Source organism: Fragaria vesca, linkage group LG3, assembly GCF_000184155.1.
Source record: "Fragaria vesca subsp. vesca linkage group LG3, FraVesHawaii_1.0, whole genome shotgun sequence".
In the NCBI taxonomy this organism is placed as follows: Eukaryota; Viridiplantae; Streptophyta; class Magnoliopsida; order Rosales; family Rosaceae; genus Fragaria; species Fragaria vesca.
Genome location: NC_020493.1, coordinates 27,421,409 through 27,447,621, shown reverse-complemented (window position 1 = coordinate 27,447,621; position 26,213 = coordinate 27,421,409). Strand labels below are relative to the sequence as shown.

Sequence of the window (26,213 nt, the reverse complement as noted above, 5' to 3'; positions counted from 1 at the left end):
TGCCATCAGAGACGAATGACAAATGTGTTCATTCATTAATTTTGAATGCTGTATATGATTCAATCCCTAAGCCATTTCTTGTTGAACTTTAGTTAAAATGGTGAACGTACAGGGCATTACATGAATTAATATGATTGATTCGTCATCTCGTAATTAGATACCTTACTATGTATTTGCTTTTGTTAATTAGCACCTAATCCATGATCACTAGCAACCATACCACACACAGTCGTTATATATTTATCTTTCGAATCTTAAACTGAAAGCATAGAATTGATTAGCTAGCTAATCCCACTATAAACCACTGCAGTTTTATATAGTAATGGTGCTTGATGATCTAATCCATTATGAACTCGATCGTCTTAGATAAACTCCCATGAACAATTTCAATGCTTTTATTTTACTCCGATCTAAATCTCTATAGATATATAAACCCGGCCAGAAAAGAGGTTAGACAGTAAACTATATTATCAGCCACTTTTTATTTTACTCCGACCTGAATCTCTATCTTGCATCAGCCTTGCCAAACATGTGAGAACTTAATAGCTTTCGCTCATGACAATGATCCAGCACTGAGAACCAATAATTCTTACTTAAAGGAAGAACATGATTTGAAAATGGTCTTCATTGCCTCCTTCATTTCTAAATGTGTGCAAGTTCTTTAACGAGTAGCGTTTGCAGCATAATTTTCTATTATCTGTGCTATGTCAGTTGCATGTATCAATCAAATGATACATTCTTTACCCAAACTTGAAATACAAGAAACCAAAACGTTTTCCTAGTTAACATGTGTGTTGCCTCATTACATTTGCGTTAAATATGTTTAAACCAATCGATCCAACCATAGAAAAATGCTCCATATATCATACAGGGCACAATGTCATTATCATCATCATCATAAATAATGTTGTTATTAACACATCATATTTTGTTATTCACACCACCTTTATGATGCGAGCCAATTATAAAGCAATTTTAAGAGACAGTTGTATAAATACAATCAAAATTGTAGTGATAGGAAAACATATGAGCTGTGTGGATAACAAAAAATATGATGTGTTAATAGTATTACCCATAAATAAATAAATAAAAAGATTTGTTTTCTTTTATAACCTTTTCTTTCTTCATCATCAATTATATTTTCAGTGTTGGGTAATTGAGGCATGATTCGTAGCGTACTTAGACTACCATCCCCTATGAGTATACAATCTTGGGGATTATGAATTGAGGATATACAAAGTTAGGTACAAGACTCCATCCCTAAACAAGGAAACTTGGTTGCACCATCTTACACTTGCTTGGAACACCCTTTCAAACATCTCTTTCTTCTACTATAAAACAAACCCAGATTCCCTCTCCCATTTCCTCTCCTCCCTCTATATATACTTACCTCGGAGTAGTTTGCCATTTTTATTTTCTAGTCTTTACCCAAGTGTTTCCTTAGTCACACTCTTTTCAACCCCCACCAAGCCCTCCATGGATTCTCAGGTCTTGGTGGCTCTCGCACTCTCACTTGTGGGTGGATTGAGTACTTCTCTGGGTGAGTTTACCCAATTGAGCATTTTGGAATTTTAGCTGTCCATTTTGTTGTTCTTGTGTTTGATTCTCCAAATTCGGTTCTGGGTATTGTTGTTTATGTTGGTTTTGCTTAAAGTTTCTATCTTGGTTTGTCTTGTTGAGTTTAAGATAGATAGGGGGCTGGTATTGGTGATTTTTCTGCTTCAGTGTTTGAAATAAGAAGCTTTTAGAATTTGGAAATTTCGGGTAAAGTTTCGAACTTTGGGTTTAAGTGGTGTGATTTGTAATGAAGGTGATGTTGGGATTGTGTTTCCAGTGTTTTCTAGACTTATTATTTTTGGTTCTTTAGGCGTCCTAAACTATGTTGATCAGCTTCTGTTCACCTAAAGTTGCAAACTTTGGGTTTAAGTGGTGTAATTTATAATGAAGGTGATGTTTGGATTGTGTTTCCACTGTTTTCTAGACTTGTGATTTCTGGGTCTTTAGGGATTAAGTAGTTTCTGATGTTTACCTAAATTATGTTGATCAGCTTGTGTTCTGGAGACTAATTATTAATCTTGGAACGGAACAGGTGCTCTTTTCGTAATTCTCAATGAGGCTCCCAATTTGAAGATGCTTGGGCTTTTACAGGTACTCATTTTTGAAAGTTTTAGCATTTTCTGAATTACATTGATGCAGAAAATCTCGCCTTTAAATAATGAACTCATCTGGTTGTTTACGATTTACTCTACTCTTCCGCAAACGTTTACATGTCACCAATATGTTTAGTCTGCCAAAAATCTCACGCTATGCATCAGACAATTGAAGACATATTTGTGATAGTATTTTGTTCCTTTGGTCTTGATGTATAGTCAGGATGTGCATAAGCACAGCAAGATCTTATCTAAACATCTATATGTTCACTACAGGGTTTTGCTGCAGGTCTGATGCTAAGCATATCATTCCTAGATTTGGCTCACAATGCTATAAACTCAATTGGATTTTTAAAAGCCAACTTATGGGTAAGCCATGTACTTCAAGTTTTTATCTGATTTGTATTTCAGTACATGAATTGTTCAATTTTTCTATTAGATTTGAAATATTTGAAATACTTGGTGGTGCAGTTTTTCGGTGGTGTCATATTCTTTGCCATAATCGCCAATTTTATACCTGAACCATCACTTGCTCCTAGTTCAGATGTGAAAAGTAAAAAGGTATTCATGATCTTTTCTACTTCTGATGTAGCATTTTCCAAATAACTTTTCATATGATTGGGGATTATACTTGTACCAGACTGAAGGAATGTTTGACTGACTGTGACATTATGCACTATATGCTTAACAACAGAAAGGCGGGGATGAAGGGGGAAAAGACACTCTGAAGAAGCATCGCCGTCAAGTTTTATACAGTGGTATTGTTACAGCAATAGGTATGACTGTTTTGAGATGGTAATTCTACCTTGCAGAACAATAAAGTTACCTGTGTAATAAGAAGTTAGTTAACTGTTGCATTTCAAAGGTATATATATTTGCGGTCAAAATCAAAATTTGGTACTTTTAATGGAAAAAAGGAAGCCTTTTTTTTGTGTGTGCTTTGTGTCTTTTTCCTTTTGGTTCTTTCCTTATAGATAAAAAATAGAACCTATGACATGCCCCCTCCATCCCACTCCAAGGCTCAAGGGAGTTTTGCATCATCTTTGTGCTTTATGAGGTTTCAATAGTTTTGTGACGTACTTTTTAATTTTTTGGAGTTTAAATTTTAATACCTTTGGTTATAGGTTCCGAGAAAATGCTTGAGCAATATGAATATTTTCTGTGGTTCATCCCCTCTAATGTGAATATTATGATGTTTCAGGCATAAGTTTGCACAACTTTCCTGAAGGAATGGCAGTGTTCCTTGGATCAATGAAGGTACCCCTGCAGTTATATCATTTTTGGTGTAGACTCAATTTCTTCTGTTTTAAATTCCTTACCCTATTTTCTTAACACAAACATTTTGTATTTTAACATTGTTGAACATAAATGTGGTTTACCTGACCATCTGCTTAACGTGTAATCACTAGTCATATGAACCCTTTAATAGTCTTCGTGGAATCATATAATTGGTGCTAGCCTGTAGCTTTTTAAGCAAGTCACCTTAGTCTATCTTCTGATGCTGCAGTGTAACCTGGGAACTCTGATGAATACTACCTTACATTTCTTGCCAAAACAATTTTAACTTGTTTAGATGCTTTAAGTCCTGGTTTATATGCTCTACTCTTTTCTTGACACTTTTTGAATTTGTACTACTGAAAACATGAAATTGCATATTAATGGCCGATCTGCTCATTAGTATAGCATGCTATTTTAAGCCATATCCTGAAAAGAGTATGCAAAAGATATCTATTTGAGAACTAAAATCGCTCTGATGCTAATTGTTCATGTGTAATTTCTGCTTGTTCTATATTTCTTGCAGGGCCTCCGTGTTGGTGTCAATTTGGCTTTGGCCATTGCCTTACACAATATCCCAGAGGTATATTCTCTAAATAGTTTTTATATTTCTGGCTTACACCGTTGTAGATTTATTATCTAGTGACAAGTTTCTCTTTTCTAGGGAGTTGCTGTTGCACTTCCTGTCTACTTTGCAACACAGAGGTGAGAAATTATGCAGCCATCATCTAGTTCAATAAAAAAGAGCATAAAATATGTTTGAAAAAGGTAGTAGGGGGTGAAAATGATAGTTGAGGTGATTGTTAAAAGTGGAGTTGGGGGGGGGTAGAGGATTGATGGTGGTGTTGATGTAGAAGTGGTGTGGTGGTGATGTAGAACAGTAGAAGGCAGTGGTGAATTTTGGAAGTGGGCCAGTATTTCTGTCATTGTTCTATATAGGCAGAGGTTTTGTGGTTAAAGCAACTTTGGTGTCCATTTGTGGACATGACTTCTAAGCTTATTCACTTTCCAAGTCAATAACAATCTCACAAGTCTAATGTTACTATATACTATATGAATTTCTATCAATGAACAGAAAATCATTTATACCTAAATTGTTAAATGGTGGGTTTTCTACATGTTTCAGCAAATGGCAGGCGTTCAAATTGGCGACACTTTCTGGTTTTGCTGAGCCTTTGGGTGTTATAATAGTAGGTATGTCATCTGATAAAAGAAACCTTCAGATTTCTTTCTTTTACAATTGTTATACCAAATGTGGGTTTACACCATTGAAAGTTTCAAATTTATCAGGATATTGCTGTGTTCAGAAGTTGAGTTATTTACTTAATTAGGCCCCACCTGAATTTGAAAAAGATTCATGGTGCACTTATAATATTCAAATACTGTGCCAGTTACTCTCCCCCAAGTTTTGAATCTGTTTATCTATATAAAGCAGACAACCTGGAGATTTGCAATATATGTTACTACTACGTTTTTTCAATGAACTTTACTGTTGGAAAGTTGTAATCACTCTTGTTGTTGAAAAGATTGTAACAACTCTATCTCAACGATTACTCCAATTAATCTCTTCAACTTCAATATGGATTAATATTATAAGAGCGTTGCTATTTATATGTATAGAATCAATAATCTATTAGGGTCTCTCTAATAGATGGAACATTTTGATCTGCTATGGGTTCATGATGTGTGCTAATGATGCAGCCTATCTATTCCCTAGCAGCTTGAATCCAGAAATTCTTGAAGGCCTTCTGGGAGCAGGTTTGAAACGTTAACGGTTGTTCAATATCTCAATTAGTAAACGGTACTTTATGTGACAATTTCAGTTCGTCTGTATTTTTGCTGTGGTGCAGTTGGTGGAGTGATGGCTTTCCTAACTCTGCATGAGATGCTGCCCTTGGCATTTGATTATGCAGGGCAGAAGCAAGCTATCAAGGCTGTGTTTTTGGGAATGGCTTTCATGTCTGCAAGGTAATACCAAATCTTGACATACTATCTTATCATTCGACTGTGTAAAACTTCTGTTTCTGGTTTTCTTTGATTTAGTGGAATTGGAAACGTGTCTATGTCTTTGCCAGATAGTAACTATAGCTATTAGAAAGATATATAACTAAATTGGCAATTCAATTTTGATTCTGAACTTCTTGTAGACAAACGTGAAACAGGTACTAAAAGTTAAGAAATTTCTTGAGTTTTGCTTATGTTACTCCCATTTTGCCTGTTTTGCAGCCTATACTTCCTTGAAATCAGCTTACCTGCAGAAATGAGCTTGTAGCTGTATTCCATTTGCTATTTTAGGGTTGTACATTTATGTACTGCCATGCATGATAGTCCTCAACCGGTGCCCACTTATTGTAATTGGCACTGAATAGCTGTAATACATTCGATTCGGTTTCGGCCTAGAGGAGATTACAGTTGCGGAAAGATAGCAGATTGATCATATTTAAGATCCTAGAAACATTGCAATCAAATGTAAAGTGATTAGTGTATGAGACTCGACTTCTTCAATCAACTTCAGTCTCTTTTTCGTTCTTATTTGCATTTGATTTGATGGAGCTGATAAAAGTCCTAAAACAGTGTAACAAGACTTACGACAACTATTTGAATACACTTTCTTGCACTTACCAAGAGATTCATATAAATTGTTTCCCAGGTATAAAACTATAAATAAGTATGCAGCTATATTTCTGAGGTTTTTGCTCCAAAAGCAGAGTGGAGCACACAAGAAGCTGCAAAAGCAGACATCTTATTCTACCTAACTGTCACCTTACCCTATCCCAGAGGAACTACTATATTAATTCCTTAGACGTTTAAGACCTCAATTGGTGTATGTTTTGAAACATTAAAACACAATATGACGGTAATATTCAGAGGACAGAAATAGGGCAAGGAAGAAAGCAGACTACCTCCAAAATGCTAGTTCGGGCCAAACTAATTGAAAAAGAAAAGGGATTGATTGAAGAGGCCCAGTCCAACGCCCACTAGCGTTCGACCAGGCAGTATGCCCCTTCACCACCACTCATGGGGCCGCTTTGAACCTCAAAACTGCCACTCAAAAGCCGTCACTGCAACACAAGTACGTCAACAAAGCTCCTTGTCACCCTCACGATCTTCACTAACCAAAAGAACTGCACCGCAACCTTGCTGGACCACAATGAGCACTCTCTCCGGTGGGAGAACACCGCCGCCCCTCAAAATCCTAAATTTCGACTCTCGGAAGTCACTTCAAAAAGTACGAAGCAAATCTCTATGTGACTACTTTGATAGGCGAAATTCCTACCATGGTTGATTTAGCTAGGGCTAGTTTGGTATTACTGTGACTTTTAAAAAAATGTTGTTGCTGCTGCTGCTGCTGTACTGCGAAAATAATCATCTGTGAATTAAAACAGTTTTATGTTTGATAAATATTAGTTTTAAAAAATGTTGCCAATATAGAATTTATTAATTTATAGTGTTTTTAGTGACAACTGCTTTTAAAAGTAATATTCAGGTTGCTTCTAAAAGCTGGTGACCTGTAATTTTGAAGAAAAAAAAATTGTTTTTCTTTCATTTACCAAATACTATAAAATCTAAAAGTTCGGATAGAAGCTGATTTTTTTAAAAATGAAGCTGTACCAAACTAAGCCTAATCCAACATTAAAATACAACATTTCCAATTTTTCATGACCGCAATGATAGTCATGGTAGAAGAGTGATACACTGATACTCACATATCATAGTATCATTGAAATCAACATGTACATCGTTCACTCATGCACCACAAGTCCAGAACCAATAGTTGGAGTATATCTTTTCAACTAATCCGACTCCCTCAATGTACTTTAGTCTAATACAGATCGAAAGCAAGCATGTCTTTAACTAATCTGCTAAACATTTTCATTGTAACTAAATTCAATTTTGCAAACAAAAGAAATTAGAAAAAAAAAAAGTAAAATAAAATAAAGCCACACTTCACAAGTTATATCAAGTACAATTAAAAGCATAAATTAACTCTGACTTCGGTCTGTATGCAAGATGCTGTGGCATGCAATGCACAAGAGTTGAACAATTAGTGGTGATTCGTTTAATTATCAAGGAGAATCTGTATATACGAGATTGATTCGATGCAGAGGCTCATCATCATCATGGTTTTGAACTGAAATGAGTTGTCAATAGAAATGGCCAGTGTTCTTCACTGTGCAGTCTCATCGATCATCATCGCATTTCATGGAGGAAATCATTGTGTATTATTTACTTGGAATATGCATATGTCTAATTTCGTAACAAATAAAAGTAAATTCATCTGACACAAATCTAGTCCAATCTGCACTTGAACATAGGATAAAGCTGTCTAGTCATTATCTGCAGTACTTCTGATCATATATTGTGATTATTTCTCGGAAATATGTCTAATTATGAAACAAATAAAAGTAAATTCATCTGCACAATCTAGTCCAATCTGCACTTGAGCATAGAATTAAAGCTGTTTAGTCATTATCTGTAGTATTTGTAATTGGATTCGCGAAATTAATTGATGAAGAAGAGAGATCATGATTAATAAAAGTAACACAAAGCTAGCAAAAGAGAAGAAAAGACTTAAAGTGATGTCTGGTAACAATAAAATGAAGTCTTTGACAAAAGCTATTGGATATATGAGTATGCTAAGCTTTATTAGTCCTAAGAACCAAACCGTATTGATTAGAACTAAAGCTGTCTAGTTTTCTTTACCTTCTAATTCGAAAAGCTAGTTTTTGATTTGGATGTGTAAAAAATTGAACAGAAAGTGGGATAATACACATTGCACATGGACTAAACATATCTAATGTGTCCATTAACACAGGCACCCAGCTCAGTGTTTTACACAGTTCATGAAGGAATTGTACCCTAAAAGACTAGGAGTAACAAAAACCCTACTAAAGACACAGCCACGTACAGTTAGATACCAACCAACAATGGAAGTCCAAAACACAAAGAAATCATAGCAGCCGAACCAAATTGGTGAGTTTCAATTATCTCAGTCTCACCACGCAGAGTACAATTAGGTTAACGTTTTCAATATATACATGTGGGATTACAGGTGCTCGAGCTTTTGTATGTTTTTATGTACAAAGGTTCTTTCGTTCTTATATTCCTGATCAAATCGTAAAGTCTCTGGTCCGCTGTCATTGAGCTCAGCTAACAGTCCATAGCCTCTAGAGCACTCCAGTGCTGATTTGGTATCCTCCACACTATTGCAACTGTCATAAAAATTATGAAAGTAGTAAAGTTGCAACACCTTTGCTGTTGTGAACAGTAGATAATGCGTTTAGGGCTTTTATGCTTCCCATGTTCCGTCTGGAGAATGAACCAACATTCCAATTAGTAATTAGTTTACAGCAACTAGTTAAATTTACTTCGAACAACCGCTCACATTTATAGAAGCGACATTTTTTTCTAAAATCTCGTCTCGGCCGTGATAGCCAGGAGAGTACGTAGGGAACAAACGTCATTCTTGATGTAGATTACGGGGCGTGCCAAACTGCTAGCAAACAGCCCAGAGGCCATGTGATGTAGCTAGAACATATGGTGACAAGAACTGAAAATCAGCAGATGGACCGTCTCATGAAATAATGGAAGGTTGGCCAGAAGAGTTTAATGCTCAAAATGAGCGTATAACTACGATGCGGAACATAGACAAATTCGAGATTTGTTGCTTGACCAAAACAACAACGTACAATAATAAGTTAATAACACACCAACAATAATCAAAATCACAGAGGACAACCGCATGTGAAGGTTGATGATTTTGATTTAGAAGAAGATTTGTCGGTTGCTGGTAGTGATTATTAGATCAATCAGACTGATTACAAGATAAAGGTCGAAATTCCAACCTTTTCAAGCATCTGAAGAATGAAGATTTTCTTGATTGGCTAGCAGGAGTGAAGAGAGTAACGATGGTCGCTTTAAGAGTCAAGATGATATAAGAAGTGAAAAGGGTGAAGATGGTCGCTTTCAGAGTAGAGTTGTTACGTTGTTTGATGGGATCAATTACAGCAAAGTAGTGTGATCAACGTACGTAGAAAAAGAAACCAGTTTTTTTTTTTTTTTTCACTTTTTATTAAATAACTCGCACACCGTAAATATGTCAATGAGGTTTGAACTCATGACGTCAAAGTTGTTAGTTAATCACCTTAACCAACCACGCCGCGGTTCACCGACCAAAAAGGAAACTAGTTCATGCATGACGGAGAATGAATTAGCTTTTGAGAGATGACTTGGTTTCTCCTTGTAGATTATGAACAACTACTATCTCACATGTATATAGATTGAGTACAAGGCATTAGAATGGTGGACGATTACACATGAATTTCTAAGGTTGGCGGAACATAATCAACGTGGAGCACGTGACAAAATCGCAGAAGGTGGGAAGATTAGTTAGTGGATCAATGCCTTCAATTCAAGATTAAATCGGGTTGCAGACTGTGTGGAGTGTTCCTGAAGCTCGCAATTTGGCGTTAAGGGCATAGATGATGGAGAAGGTGAAGAAACCTTTCTATTCTTACAATGTCGATAGTGGAAGACACACTCTTGAACCGGATTGGATTGTTATTCTTTTCAAAAGTAGAGAAAGTAGCAAGACTCTTGAAAATGTAGGGAACCCTAATCAAAACCAGAAGTTCGAGCCGTATGCTAAACATATTGTACATATATGTCATCGCTGCAAGAAACCTGACCATTGTTCCGATGTTTGTCCAGAACGGAAGAAAGTGAACTTAGTGGAGAACGAAGAAGAGGACGATAAGGAGTAAAATATAGAAGATGATGACTATTGCGGGGTTGAGTTCACAGTGTTCACTATAGAAAATGTGCTGGAAAATGTTACTTTGGTGTTGCAGAGAGTGATGTTGGTGCCAAGACAACGCCACAACATATTTCGTTCTTCATGTTCAATGAATAGCAAGCCATGTGAAGTGATTATACATAGATAACGAAAGTCGAAAGATGTGAGAATTTTGTGTCACATAAACTGGGAGAGTTTATGCAACTACCTACGAAGCATCATCCTAGTCCTTACAAACTAGGCTGGGTGAAGAGGGGTTCTCAAACAAGGGCTACAACATCATGCATGATTTTTATTTCTATTGGTGAGCACTACCGTGATGAGTTGATGTGTGATATTATTGACATGGATGCTTGTCATATGTTGTTAAGAAGACCTTGGCAATTTGATCTAGATTTTACTCACAAGGGCAAAGATAATGTTAGATTATATATGGAAACAACACAAGATTGTGGCTTCGTCAAACAATTTTAAGGGTCCCAATTTTCTCATCATTAGCAAAATGAGCACGAGCTTAACAAAGCCCTAAAGAAATCCAAAACTATTTTTCCTTTAAATGTATTGTTAGAATGCGTGTATTTAATTTGTAAATATTCTTTGATATTATATCATGATGTACTTTTTCTATATGTTTATTGTAATCAGCGGTTTGGGCTCCATATTTTGTTCCCTTATGTATGTGTTCAAGAGTTACATTAATGAAGACTTGATGACAGTTACACTAGTTTTTTTTCAAGTTTGTTTGAAATTTGCACTTCTAAGTTTACAATCTTCAATCCTCCTTTACTTTTTTGGCTAAAACTTTTATAAAGAGACAAAACATTACTCAAAGACAAATTTTTAACTTGTTAGAAGATAAAATCATGAGTGTGGACTGAAATATTTAAAATACATATTTCTTTGTTTTTATAACAAATCGTTAGCTACTTAAGACCACTATCACCGACATTTGGCCCATAAAAAACAAAAGGTTGTGGTTCTGCCAAGCCACCAGGTTAGCCCTAACCGTGTATACATATTGGCACTACTTAATTGGTTTTTCTTTTGATACGATCCGAGCTACTTGGTTGAATATTCCCAATGCATTTGATCTCTTGTTGGGGACACATTATTTTGGTCGTTTATATTGAGAGAGACCTAACACAACATTAGGGAGACAAAGATGTTCCCTTCGTGCTTCGCATGCCAAGTGTGTAATAATATGTAATAAAGTTTAGAGATAGTCTGGTTTTACAAAGTTATTATAAGCATCAAATGTGCTTAATTTCACTGAGAATTTTTGTGTCCGGGCCATAGTAGTACTTGGGGTTTTATTTTTTGTGCCCAGCTTAATGGAAGTGTGTTGAATGGGCACTAGATATATGCAGATTCATCATGATCATGAGTACTCTAGTCACCATCAATAAGTGGAACTGATTTTACAGCACAATACATCAATAGTTACAGAGTTTGGTAACGTAAGATCAAGATGAGTGAGGTACGCGGTGGCCGGTGCCCTAATTAGGTGAAGAGAGCAGAGAGAAGGAGACAGTGAATCGATCTATCATGCATGCCTCTCGATGCTTTTACTGCTGCAGGCGAAATGGTGGTGATTGGTGCTGTGACATAACATAACACTGGATATAACAAAGATGAGAGAACAAGAAAAGAATATTATCACAGAGAAAGGGAGAGAGACAGAGAGAGCTGGGGAGTTTATTAATTACGGTGGTTTTGTATTAATTCACTTTTTACCTGCCAGGTAACTGGGTGAGTAGCTACGATCGATCTGTTAAGTCTATGGAAGATCACGTACAACGAAACTGTCAAATTCTGCCAATTCTTACCTCATCGATCTCATCACAAAGTGCCAGAGACCGAGAAGACAAAGAGAACCAAGGAGCTAGGACATGGCACCAGATCGAAATAATAAAACCCGAGAGACCAATCGATCCCACCAATACAGTACCACACTTACAGTTTGAAATGACATATCAATAGCAGCGAAGCTCTTTTCTCGCTTTTCTTCTGCTCTTTGACTACTCCACACATGTTTTCCCTCTCCCTCTGTCTCTCTTATAAAGCTGCCATCAAGATCAATTATATCCCTTCCGACCTCTTTAGTACTAGTACTCTCTACAATCAATATAATATATTGAAACCCTAATTTCTCTTCTGGTTAATGTATTGAAACCCTAATTTTCTTTTTCGGTTGATGTATTGAAACCCTAATAATTGAAACCTTATCATCAATGTATATATGTACCAACCCCAATAATTCGCATCAGATCGTATGAACTCAAAACTAAATTAAGCTACCCGATATTACATGCATATGTCTCCCTAACAAACCAAGTATCCAAGTAACTTCATCTTTTTCGTTGCCTCTTTACATAAAGATGGATGTTCTTGAGGGGAATTGTTAGAGACTTGGAGTAAGGAGTCTAATGATATAAATATAACAAAAACTTTGATGGCATTGCATGAAACATGAATGGGAAATCACTTCTTCTGATCTGCTTTAGTACGTTGAGATCATGTTCTCAACGTTCTAGATCAATCCCTCGATCTTTTCTCGAAGGGTTAGTAAGAGAAACTGAAATGTAAGCTGATCAAGGTATTCTTGTAGTGTTTACGATACAGAAACTAAGGGAGACATTACATTGGTGTATTACGAGCCGTTACATCACATTACCAAGGCAAAGGAAATTGTTTAAGAAAGAAATAGGTAGGAACAAGAAAAGAACATGGCTAGATTATGTAAACTAAGCCCCAGCCATAAACAGCAAAACCCACATTACAATCAGGCTTGCAATTAGGTGATCATAACTCAATGGCAAGAGTCATTTTCTTCAATTTCAGAGGCCGCATCATCATCTTCTTCTTCTTCAAAACAATCAATGCCATAAGCTGCATGTCCTTGTCCAAAAGCCTTGATATGATCCTTGAGAGACCTCTTGTGCTTGAAATCCGAGCCACAAGTGCAGTACCAAAGCTTGCCGCAGTTCTTCTCATGGGTTCTCCAGTCACCTCTCACTGCAAACGCTTTGCCACATTTCCTACACATGAAAGGCTTGATCCCATGTTTTCTCTTGTAATGGGTTTGGAGGGTTCTGAAGTCTTTGAGAGGCTTTGACCTAGGATGGTCAATGTTGTTCCTGCAACCTGGTGCACAGCAATAGCAAGGGAGTCTAAGCATGGCTGTCGGTTGGGTTCCCCTTAGAGACTCTGGTCCTTTTCTGTATTGAGATCCATGCCCCCACATATGCATCTGCATACATAACCACATCATAGATAAACAGTACATAATCACGTTTATAAGAACAGAGGTTTTAATTAACAACTGATTAACTAGCTAGCATGTTCGATCAGAATTGTTTATATATGTTCATATTCAAATAAATGCATAACCAGTAGCAATGAGTGACTTAGAACAGTCCGGAATTTCACATATTGGTGTTATATATGCAAAGAAACATTAAAAAGTCTTTAGTGAAGGAAATTTAAAGGAAGATTTATCGAACAAAAGCTGGATCTTGTGAAGGTCTTTGAATGTTTTATTCTTTTAAGACTTCTTTGAATAGCCAAGAGTTTGAACATGAAGAAAAGATAAAGCAAATATGGCTTAGAAAATTGGAGTTTGAAATTTTTGTCATTCTTCTTTGGGTTTGATTCCAAAACTGGTACAAATCTAGCTCATGGTGAATCTGTATGAGGCATTGTAAATATAATTAGGTGAAAATTTTCAAAATAGTATGAGTAGTAGGTGATTTTACTTTCAAAGTTTGAATGGTTACTGTTCATAGTAACAACATTTGTTTGCTTTGTGTTCTCGGGATATGAACATCTCATCACAATCCCTGCCAATTAATATCACATAGTGTACAGACTTCTAGGTGCAAAAAGCACAATTTCTGTGTTGTTCAATCTCATAAAGAGGGTTGCTGCTAGTGATCTATTCTCAGACTGGGATAACAGCAGGTAGCAGATTTATTATATACTTTGGTTCGTATTTTTCAATCCCCAAACCCATAAATCTGCATACAAAAGAGAGAACAGAGAAGAAAAGAGTACTAGTGGTGCTGATAGCATCATAAAGTATGAAACTGGAAATTACACAAAAGAAAAGAAAAACATGATTTAAAGTAGCAAAGAAGAAAAGGGAAAACCCTAAGGACCCATGTAGAATAAAAAGTTAAAGACTAAAATCAAGCTAGAAAAGGAGTGTACAAAACAAATTATGATGATATCTAGCAAGATAGGAATGGATTTTCTCTTTCTCAGCAAAATCAAAAAGAAAGAATACGATCAAAAACAGAAAGTAAAGCTTTATTTTTCCAACTTTTTTTCCTTCTGCAGCTAAGAAATTACTTAATCATATGTGGTTCACATAGACATGAAAGGCAGAAATGATTAATGAAAATATTAATATACCTGCATGTTATTGTATCTGTTGAAGGTCTTGAAGCAAAGGGGGCAAGAAAATTGAGTTGGACCAATTAAAATTTGAGAAGGAGTTGGGATCCAATACTGGCCCTTGTTGAGTCTGTTTGAGACATACCCAAGTGAAGAAGCATTAGGAGTAGCAGCTGCATCTTCTCTATCTGCAGATGAGATCTCTGAGGAGGAGAGCCTTGAGATTAAATCAGCAGCAGAGCTAGGGTTTGGAAGCCCTAAATGCAAAGCCACAGTAACAGTTTCCTCATTATCTTCATCTTCATCATTATCATCAGCATGGTGATCATGATCCTCAGCTAATATTTCATCTGGATGATCTCTAGTAGGGCTTTGGCTGAGTAGAGGAAGGGCTTCTTTCAAAGGAGGAGAGGGAGGTGATGATGAAACTGATGATGAAGACTGGGGATGGGTACTGAAAAAGCTATGGCTGTTGTTATTGATCATGTTATAATTTGAGAAAGGAGCTTGATGATGATGAAGAGTATAGGCAAGGGAAGGTGCGGGTGGAGAGAAGTTGAGATTGAACCAACCATTGAAGTAATTGGACGGGTAGTAAGGATCTGTCATGATCTTGGAGATAGAAGAGAGTATAGATTGAGTTTTCTTTTCTGGGTTATTGTATACAGCACTTTATAGACACACACTACAGACGGTGGTGTGGGAGAGACAAGAGAGAGAGGACCAAAAGGTAATAACAAAGGTGGAGAGTGAAGAAGAGACCGACTGAACAAAATCACCAAGCAGGAGTAAAAGAAGAGAGAAATAATTAAAGGGTGAGAATAGCTAGGTTAAAGAAAGGTCAAAAAATCAAGGCTGGTTGATGAAAGCAAACTGATCAACAGAGTAAAAAGGAACTGAGACAAGAAATCACTTGTGAGGTGTGACTAAACGGTGACAAAAAAATGCGCAAAAGCTAAGGATGAGAGAGAAAGATGATAACAAAACCTTGGGACTTGAAAGGACAAGTAACTTGTTCAGCACTGTGTACAAAACGGTATACAGTAGACTTGTACACACTGCAGAAATGGAGAAGATGGAAACCGAAGTTACCTTACTAACCCTAAACTGGGACCTTAATGGCTTAATGTGAGAGGATAAGAAGGCAACAAAGACAAAGCTAGCAATTAAGATTTGGAGGTTGTCCCCCATAATCCCATTCAGATGGAGACGTTTGTACATTGTAGAATCACTATCTTTCATGTTAAGTTTTTCCTTGAAGTTGTAATAATATTTTACTGTGCGGTAAGCTTTGGAAAACAAAGAGGTTTAGACTTGAGGGTAATTTTAGATCCAAACAAGCCAGCATTTGCTTTGGTGGAAGCGCCACGGTCGGCTGTGCCTCCCTTGGGGTAAACCTCATCGCTGTTTGCCTCTTCCATGCTTTTTACATGCACAATTCCACAACAACGTACTCTCTCTCTCTCTCTCTCTCTCTCTCTCTCTCGTTTGGCGATTCCACAAGAAGTGTTATAACATCATATCTAAAGGTTTAGTTTAACTTACTTCCAATTCTCATATATATATATATATATATATATATATGTCAATGTGTCATTATTAACTTTTTCTTGAATTAACCATGAGCATCCATCAATATCGTCTAATTAGTTTGAGATTACCATGTACTCATGCAATGTGCGAATCGGCAACTTCAGACAAATATATGTTTTCACTGATGAATATATGAAGTATGAACAAATTAATCATCATCTAAGAGTATCTCCATGCCAACTGTTCTTGTATAATTTCTCTATTATAGAAGAGGAAATCTCAAAATCTCTATAAAAAAAGGACTCAACTCCAACAGCTCTTTTATTCTACTCTACAAAATTAAATGCTTTTGTGTATAATTTAATAAATCTATAAATTTATTCAAATCAAAATCACATGTCACATGTTTTAATTTCTCAATCTTCCACTCTAAAGATATAATGACATTATTTCTTCTCTTTTTAAAAGAAAGACTGAATTCTAAAAGGCAAACAATAAATTTTAGAGATTTCTCCATAAAATATACAAATTTTGAAAATTCTATAAATATAGAGGATATGTTTTTTTCTCTTCCCACTTTTTGTATTATAGAATATGTTTTACATAAGCTGTTAGAGCCAAAAAATGGTGTTTTTCCTCTAAAATAGATATAATCCTAGTTTTACATGAGCTGTAAGAGATGTTTTATTCTTCTAACGCTATACCATGACAAAATGTTAAAAATATCCTTGTTAATTATTTGTAGCAATCAATAAGTTTGTTCATTAAAATCACATTTTACTTGGCCCCTATTTTTTTTTCTTATAGATATAGATAGGCCATAACAGGGCAGAAAATGGATCAATCATGTTCCAAATGTGGGTGGAGGAAATTGACTGATATCTGTTTTCAAGTGCAAGCATTAACACGGGGCTTGCTTATATATATGGGATATATATAACAGGACCTGGGAAACAATTTGAGTGATCTGATTCACATGCGTACCATATATATCCTTAAGCAATTGAGGTCAGAACTCAAAAGAAAACAAATACCAGCTAGCTATATAAACATACATACGAAAGTACCTGTTTATGAAACAAACTTGAGCATCAATCACAGTATACGAAGAACTTAGTTTCTAGTTTCTACATACAACTACATGTATCTTTTGTTTGTGAAGCATCTTGTTCATTGCTTGGAATCATCTTGTTCATTGCTTGGAATCGAGCTCGTTGGGTATCTATCTACTCTATGAATGTGTTCAAGCTAGCTAGCTATTGTGTAACTTCCGAAAATTGTTGTTGAAAAAATTGATGGATTGCTTTGAGAAATGTAAACAGATTGAATAAGGTGATTCAAAACTTTTTGTAGACAATGTTATTGGTAGAAAAGACTATGCCCTGGAAACTGAAAATGGTTCATTCGACAATTTGTTTCCTCATTTCGATGATGATGGAACATTTCATTATATGAGGGCATGAGGCCATACGTTTGAAATATGAATCATGCCATTGATACTCCTGTTAGAGTATAGATTGAATTCAAACATGTTCATAGAGGCTAATGTGTAGCATACAAGCATGTAGTACAACTACTACCACAAGTCACAAACACAATTTACATATTTGCTACAAAGAATATCAGACCAGCAAGGCTCTTAGGTATTAATAAGGCTTGGTGGTCATACTGTTTTGTGTGGTTTGGCTAGTTATGGTGGAGGTCGATCGAGCTCGTGTATTGGGTAGCTGGAGTTTTTGGCCAATTGGAAATCCTGCTCAGCTGCTTGGTGGTCTTAGCTAGATCGAATTTTGAAGTGGGTGGCCTTGGAAGGTCAGGCAATCCAAGGTTGCTAACTGGCGCGAGAGCTTCTGAAATAGTTCCTGTCTTGTCAATTGATTGCTCATAGTTTTAGTTCATATATTAACTATCTGGGTCAGATAATCTGACTATAACGCATGGAAGTAGGAGATGCATGTGTGATGTGTGTTCACATAAAAAAACAAAGACCAAAAATCCTGACGCAGAGGTAATTCTCAGCAAAAAAGCACTGAGCATATTTGCACTACTGGTGTAATGGTGTTAGCTTCGTATTCTGGAGGATCTTCTGGTATTGTACTCGAACAATCTTTTAGTGCAGCTCGGCAACAAAGCTAAACAGGAATGACTCGCCGCCATGACCGTCCAGAAAAGTTCTGACGAGTGGAGATGGTGGCTCCAGCAGAGAAGACCAGTTTCCCTCTTTCGGGTCGAATAATACCCCGAAAGGGAAGCTCAGTGAATTATCTACTGTGGCACGGCTGAGTGAGTAGAGCTTGCCGTCAAACTCCACTAGCATTGGTGTTTGCTTTGGGTGTGGAAAATCCCTCAACTTGTCTTGCCCTATTGTTTGAGTTTGGATCAGTCTCAAACACGTAAATGTCTCTGCATGGATAGAATGTTGGATCCGAAGGCAGCGCAGCTCATGAAAGCAGGAAGATTATCATCGCTAGAAGCACAAGTCACATGGGTTAATGAGGCCGAAGAAGAAAGATCTCTCAGTTTGATTGCTTTGATAACGCAAGCTAAAGGAAGAATCCAACTTGTACTCGTTGAAACAAAGGTATATGGGGTCTTAGGGTTTTTGGAAATACATGAACAACATAGTGCTACCATCATCACCGAAATTGGAGATAAAGCCATAGCTTATTCAGAATAGTGTCTTTGACTGGAGTGGATTCCTTGAGCAATCGGGTAACCCATTGATATCCAACTCATAAGCAACAAGGTCTTGTGTTTGGTATAGCTCATGCCAATCAAGAAGCTTTTATAGAGCCGAGGGATGTGTTTAGATCCCTCCTTCCACTTCTCTTTTCGAGCGTCAAAAATCCATTCCTTTATATAGATTTTTCTGAAACATGTGTTGACGGGGATGCTCATCATGAATAGGAAGAATGTGCCCCCAGGCAAAGTGGCAGGGGATATTTGGAGCACGGCAGAAGGAGAAGTCTCCGATGTCCATGAACAAAATCGAAAGTAAGAAAACTACGTACGATAACGAATGGTACGATATTTAGAGCCAACATGAGTCCACCAGGATATCAGCAAAGTGATTCATCTCCATTCGATGGTGCGGTTTTCCTCGTTCTAAACCTGTAAACCATGCCAATGGAAACTAGATGCTGCAACAGTACCAAATTTGTAAAGTATCACCAGTAACTGAAAACTGGCATTTCTCTATTACATTTCAATACCGATCATACTGTCCGAGAAAGAACGAAAAACAGACGTAGAAATAATTTACAATTGACTCGAGACTGAGCCAGGTAATTCGCAAAGAATATGCAGGTTAGTGACTAATTCTATCAATTCATAAGATGAGAAGATGAAGGCAGACTGATGAATGAACAGTTTGAGAGGGGGAAAAGCCTTTCCTATCAATCGCAAGCCATGTACAACATGAACAAAAATAAATGAAAGAATCAAAATACAATGATCTCTAGTTCCGGTGGCCGACCCCAAAGTGAAATCTCGGTGTACCCTTGTCGTTAAATGCATATTCAAGACGAAGTGGTCCCAAAGGCGAGTCCAATCTGATTCCCAACCCATAGCCATACCCGCTTCCAGGCTTAAGCCTAGCTCCGGCAGGATCACCTACATCAATATAGCATTCAAAATTAAAACTCAAAGGCTAAAAAGTCAAATATTTAGAGAATTTTTGAATACTAGTTCTTTACAATTCCAAGAATTTTGTCAGACTCAAAAATAAAAGGAAATGGTTTTGGACAACCAATGCCCAACATATCCTCAAAGCATTATATCAAATGCCAAACCTTCACTCTTAGTCATGACTGTCTGACATTGAGCTTTCTAAGCAAATGAAGAAAATTGGCAAAAGTTTAACATGTTAAAGCCTTGGAAAAGAGAATACTGTTGCAACGGCACCTTTTGCAACGTCATGAGACCATGACACCCCACCCAAAAAGGACGGAGAAAAAATAAGAGAATTGAAAAGAAAAAATGAAGAGCAAATCAAACTTTAGAGAGACCTACCAGGAACAGTTGGACCTGATCCAAGATCCGTGCCATAGTCAGCAAAAATAACTCCCCCAACTGGCCCCACCTGTGACAATAGTGGGACATATTGATCGATCAATGTATACAAGTCAATATTGTAGAAAAGAGATGAGGAAGAATTTGTTCATTAATACAGAGCATTGAATCTTACGAAAGCATGCTAATAAATAGCAAAGGGGGGATATTAACATTGTCACCACATACCAGGGGAAAAGAAATTTCTCCAGAGCCAACTGCATAAGATCTACCAGAACCCACAGCACCTTCTTCATAACCTCTTACGCTATTTGTTCCTCCAATGACAAATGCTTCATGTGGTGGGAAGTTACCAATCACATGGCCACCAGATACGCTAGTAATGCAAAGAGGATTAAAAAAACCACAACAAGAGGATCAATTACTTACTTTGAAAGATGAGAAAAGTAAATCGATTTTGGGGGATTTGAGCAAAGATTAGGGGGAATAGATAGCACCATGTTACAAAATTTTACGATTTTACTGTATCTTTTTCAGCTGCCATACCTAAAAAGAAGGTGAGCAAGGCCGATTTCTAGATCTTTCCTGGCACGAGCGTTCGTTCTGTTGAAAAACAACCAATCAGGCAAAACCGGAAGTCCTTGTTCCATGTTGAATTTCAACTGCACAAGACAAAAAAGTTAGGAATCAAATTATACAGTGAGAGAGGTATAACTATAGAAACACAACGGAAGACTAACCATTGAAGACCCACGGTCACCAGAACCTGTGTAGACAGTCTCAAGTTTTGCCAGCAGCATCTCATCATAGCTATTACCACTGCAAAACAACAGAAAACAATGGTGAGAGAAAATAAGAAACTTACAAGCATTTATCATAAGAAAACTTAAGCAAGACATGATAACTAAACTGCTGAAAGTTGGGCATAATTTGATATTAGACTGGAGTACCTTGCAGTTAGGGGACTGCTAAAGAAATCCTTGATAATAGGACTTCCTTCTTCATCACGAGCACCAGCATGCTGCAACAATTATCCATAGAATGTATTTAATAGTGTAAATGCGTTTCAATAAATTAATGAAGTCAACATAGAGCTTATCATATTATACAAACCTCACAAGCTACCCCACAAGTAGTTCAGTATTAACACTCATACAAGCCAGAAAAAGAAACCACATAAAAGCATCAGTACCTGATACGTAAGCCCAGCCGTGCCACTCCATTTTGGCCTAATTGGTCGGCTGAAATCAATACCAGCTGAGATGCGACCAATGGTCAAGTTGCTACCATCAAGTTGGTTACCATGGATAAGTGTGCCAGGGGTCCTTGAATTCTATTGGAAGAAGAATTGATCAAACATTTCAGCAAGAAATTTAGAATAGTAGAAAAGTTGGAAAAGGTAGCACTAGAAACATAAAACATTAAATCTACCTGAACCATTATTGTCCGGGACGTCCTCATATCGTCCCCTGAAATCCATGGGTCTGAGTAGTTTATACGAAATAAAGAGTCTATCTGGCCCCTCTCTAAAGAAACGTGCAGCTTTTGGTTTCTTCCAAAGAGATTCCTATGAGAATAGGCAAAGCTGCAATGCAAACAAAGATTACATTGAGACCAGTGTGTGACAGTGGATCCTTAAGAGCTTGGGGCAACTCATTATGACATGCACACACAAGTTAACAAACCATTCTCAACACAATTTGAATGTAAGCACACTTGTATATTGTATGTATATGTGCACATACCTAAAAAGGCTCACATTAAACTTTTTTTAAATACAAGTAATACAAATGTTACAAGTGTAGCAGCATAACTGTCAGCAAAACAGTTGGTGCAGTTGACACCCTAGTCATCTGCTATTTTCATTTAACAATCCAAAGTATGCTGATCTTTACTTACTACTGACTTCAAAAGGGTTACATATCCTAACCAACATTAGGCAGCTCTCATGTCCAAGAATCTAGTACAGGTGGGTTCACTTGTAAAGGTATCATTCAAAAAGTCACCTATGAGGTATGCTCTACCATTTGAAGTTTCAGACACCATGCCCTTGCCTTTAGTTTACTTTTTTCAACAAGAGGATTCAAGACTGAAGCAAATGATGTGAACATAAAAAAGCATATTTCAGTTTAAAATAAAGAAGTAGCCTTTTGTATTGCAAGTCATGGGGAGTTTAACCAACCTAGAGTCTTCCACCAAAACACAAACATTCCGAAGAACTCATCTAACTGTATCTAATGAATCAAGATGAAACAGGAAAAGCTTGGCGACAAAAAAAATTAATAAAAGCATGAAACACTATCATTACCTTCCAATGAGTCCTGACAAAGGGCCGCTTGTTATTCTAAAAAGAAAAGATTAATAGTTAGCATTCAATACCACATGGCTAAACTTTAAACTCCATTTTGGCATAAAAATAAAAATCTGTGTGCTACACTCATTTGACTTACCCACTTGATATACCACCACCAGCAGAAAAACCTCCACTTGGCCGCTCAACAACGTTCATTACAATATCAACCTTACCACTTTCTACAGTGTTGCATAATTTTAGAAAACAAATTCAATCATATCCATGAGCAAACATTAACAAGTAAAATTTTTTTTTTTTTATCTCAACTGAATTACTTATAGCTATATACCACCTGCTGGTTGGGGGATAATGCTAACATCTTCCATAAGCCCCATAGTCAATACTGTTTCCACATCTCTCTTTCCTTGAAGCATACTGTAGACCTACATTGATTGCAACCCTTTAAAAGTGGACATGTTAACACTAGATTACCATCTATGCACAAATCCTTTATGACTAAAAGAGAAAATCACTAGACTCAAGTTGCCAACCCAGAAAATGAAAATGTATCACCCACTGATTTTAAATCTATAGAGTGGAGCTTTCCTTAGTCACAAGTGTAAAAGAGGTCAACCAATCCCTTTTTACACTACAAACTCTAGTTAAAGGCTTAAAAACAAGCAAACTATAGTAATTAACTGTCATTTTCTATCTACCATGTTCTCCATACCAATATTTCACCCCATTTACTACTTTTACTTGCCAAGAATAAAATTAATAAAGATCAAACTTCTTCCCTCATATAGAAAAAAAAAATTAATGAAAAGCAAGAAGATTTTCAAAAATACTAGCATAACTAGACAATCAGGGCAATGCCTTAAAGCAAGACCAATGTTACTACTGAAAATTATCGTTCAAGATACAAAAAAGAAAGGAAGTTCTAGTAAAGGAAGTTCCAGTAAAGTACCTGTCCTTTTTTAGTTGTGAGTTGGCGAAGTATCGTTTCTGGCTTTGTCTTCCCTATAGTAGGCTCACCCCTAGGAAGAGCCATGAAGCATTAGTCAAGAAATCTTGTCATTGCACCTATTCTTTTAAATTTGAGTATATCTAATGATGCAACATCTGTAACTCTGAACTCAAGTAAGCAGAATCTTACGTCTTCCTGTCAAGGAATCTTATGGCGATGTTATTGACTTCAGTTTCTGAAACTTGTAACTTAAGAATACCTCCTGATAGAACCTCAACAGCTGAAACCTATAAAGTAGTTGAGAAAAAAAATCTCTATTATTATGTAAATCATTGATAACAAAGAAAGTGTTCGAGTCTGAGGAGTAATTCGACAGTCTACAACACTAAAAACATTAACTTCTTCTGTCTAAATGTTAAGAATAAAAGTCAAATATTATAGAGATAAGAAACATACCATGGCAAAAAGTCCCCGATCCATGTACCAATCATTGATGGAAGTGATTACTTCATTCAAACGCTTAAGATTAATAACTTTTCCTGCACAACTTGATACCAAAATCTAAAATAAATATAGGCCTCCTCACATTTTGAAAAGTGACACTAGAAGAAAAAAAAAAAAAAAGAACTTTCACGCTCTAAACTCCTGTACATGCAGCTGTGGATAGGTAATAAGACATCAAAGAAAAACCTACCATATCCATCATAAAATGCATCCTTAAGAAACTTGGCAGGAAGAACATTTGCCCCTTCGCATACTAGCCCTTGGAATTCCTGGTTTGGTTTAACCTTGCAGCATTAAAAGAAAAAGAGCACTTATTATCCTCATAGTTTCATTTGCAATTGGATAAGAACATACATGACTATGGGATGAGTTCGCATCAGCAATGAAACAATGACAAAATATGTTAAGGTTTGCTCACACTTATTTTCACCTTTTCTTCTAGCTAAATCTCTCATTTCAGATTTAAAGACACGGAATAATGGTAAGTTAAGAGCAAGCAATGTTAGCACATATGCCACCACAATCTTCTACAATAATCTTCTACAATCCTCAATTCTTAGCATATGGCCTCAAGATAGCTATGCCTAACCTCACCCAAATGCACCATTATTTGAGCAATTAAAACCAATGCTTGGTTCACAAAACCATTCTTTCACTTCCTTTAAGCTCTTTCCCTACTTTGAAACTTGATTACTAGCATTTACTAGCATAGCTACAATAAAGCTAGGCAAACTTCACCCAAATGCACAATTGTACTCAAATTCATTATTAACAATAAACTAAATCTCGGTCTAAAAGTCACTGCTTTCACTTTCTTTATGATCTCTCCTTCCACTTTAACCAACAAAAACCGAAAAACAAACTACTGGATTGTGGATTCAATTTCAACAACAACCTATATGCACATTACACCTATACTAACCTCACATAAAAATACTAATATGAACAACAATCACTATTATTTTCTTGAATTCGATTTCGACATCAATGCACAATGCAACTACCTGAAAGATCAATCTGATACCATCCCTCGTATCAATAGCCACAGGCATACACTGACAGAAGTATCCACTATCAATGATCCTATGCACGTCTTCCTGCACCTCCCTCACAGTCAGCGCCGAGTTGGCTCGGCACGCCTTCAATGCTCCCAAGGCCTCCAACTCCAGGTCCTTCCTCTCCAACTCCTCGCCGTCCTTGTTCCTTATCAGCACCTCGCTTATCAGAACCCTCTCCTCCGACGATCCCGACCGAGTCGACTCGTCGGACCGGCTCAGCGACAGCGAGGCCGAGCATAGTAGCGGCGACTTCCTGACTAGCCAGCTCCGGTCGTCGTCGGCGGAGCGGCGGGGGCGAGGTAGGGAGAGCGAGGCCGAGCAGAGGATCGGAGATCGCGGTTGTTTTGAACGGGACTTGATCGAGTCGATGAGTTGACTCAGCGAGTTGCGGGCGAAGAGAGAGCTGAGGTCGAATCGCGGCGGCGGCGGAGGAGGAGGAGGGTGGGGGAGTTTGAGAGAAGGGAACGAGATGAAGCGTACGTCGTCGTTTTGGGGCATTGTGTTTGGGAAATTGGGAGGGTTTAAGGAGGAAGATAAACCCTAGAGAGTAGAGAGAGCTTAGTTACTTCAGCATAGAATCGAAGGAAGAGGAGGAGAGGACGGAGAGTCGAGGGATGGGTCCGGAGCCGGGTCGTGGGTTTGGGCCTATTGTTTCTTTTGTGATTTGGGCTTTGTTATCACTTGCACCCGATAACTATAGGTTTTTCAATGAAGGCAGATTCTATGCGTTTTACAATGACCGAATAAACTCGCCATACAATTACAGAAGAGTTGTCAGTTATGGAAGAACATATGTGATTAATAACAGCAAATACAAACCCTTTTACTAGTTGTTTCCATATAAGGGAATATAAACTTTTTAGACGGTTAATTTATGCAATTTACCTTTGATGGTACTAAATTAAAATAGAATACCATACCTCTAATTAGGTAATTCAAATCCAAGCTTTATAAGAGAGTTAATTTCCAATCATATCTCATATTTTGTTTCTTTTCTAATTTTTATTTACAACCAAGTAACACATTAGAATGGAAAATAATATTAATTTTTCATTCCATATCATGATTTCCTGCCATATAAACGGGACCTTATTAATAGGTTAGCAGCGAATCTAAATTAATTAATAAATATTCCTTTTCCTAATTCTTCCAAATAAGGTATATCCAATCCTAAAAGGAAAAGAAAAGGATAGTCACGTTAAATATGTATGACACAAGGAATCAACTCACG

The 26,213-nt window shown here is 37.0% G+C and overlaps 3 protein-coding genes across 3 annotated transcripts; 1 reads left to right on the top strand and 2 right to left on the bottom strand.

The window, feature by feature from the left end:
- The first annotated feature begins 1,238 nt into the window (after positions 1-1,238).
- Positions 1,239-6,058, top strand: LOC101295209 (zinc transporter ZTP29-like). The gene is made up of 12 exons (XM_004295146.1): positions 1,239-1,540; positions 2,090-2,148; positions 2,427-2,519; positions 2,622-2,711; positions 2,845-2,926; positions 3,352-3,407; positions 3,952-4,008; positions 4,090-4,130; positions 4,552-4,619; positions 5,127-5,183; positions 5,276-5,393; positions 5,652-6,058. Exons 1-12 carry the CDS (start codon positions 1,477-1,479, stop codon positions 5,695-5,697), a joined length of 831 nt encoding a protein of 276 aa, XP_004295194.1. The 5' UTR covers positions 1,239-1,476; the 3' UTR covers positions 5,698-6,058.
- A 6,890-nt stretch (positions 6,059-12,948) lies between these two features.
- LOC101296078 (protein TRANSPARENT TESTA 1-like) lies at positions 12,949-15,373 on the bottom strand. The gene is made up of 2 exons (XM_004295149.1): positions 14,635-15,373; positions 12,949-13,471 (listed from the first exon to the last, which is right to left on the bottom strand). Exons 1-2 carry the CDS (start codon positions 15,223-15,225, stop codon positions 13,031-13,033), a joined length of 1,032 nt encoding a protein of 343 aa, XP_004295197.1. The 5' UTR covers positions 15,226-15,373; the 3' UTR covers positions 12,949-13,030.
- A 3,914-nt stretch (positions 15,374-19,287) lies between these two features.
- LOC101296651 (outer envelope protein 80, chloroplastic-like) lies at positions 19,288-25,480 on the bottom strand. The gene is made up of 16 exons (XM_004296285.1): positions 24,929-25,480; positions 24,115-24,208; positions 23,877-23,959; positions 23,610-23,707; positions 23,421-23,490; positions 22,803-22,896; positions 22,611-22,692; positions 22,469-22,504; positions 21,592-21,745; positions 21,353-21,493; positions 21,111-21,181; positions 20,901-20,979; positions 20,707-20,822; positions 20,389-20,536; positions 20,161-20,230; positions 19,288-19,761 (listed from the first exon to the last, which is right to left on the bottom strand). Exons 1-16 carry the CDS (start codon positions 25,478-25,480, stop codon positions 19,607-19,609), a joined length of 2,043 nt encoding a protein of 680 aa, XP_004296333.1. The 3' UTR covers positions 19,288-19,606.
- Positions 25,481-26,213: the final 733 nt, after the last annotated feature.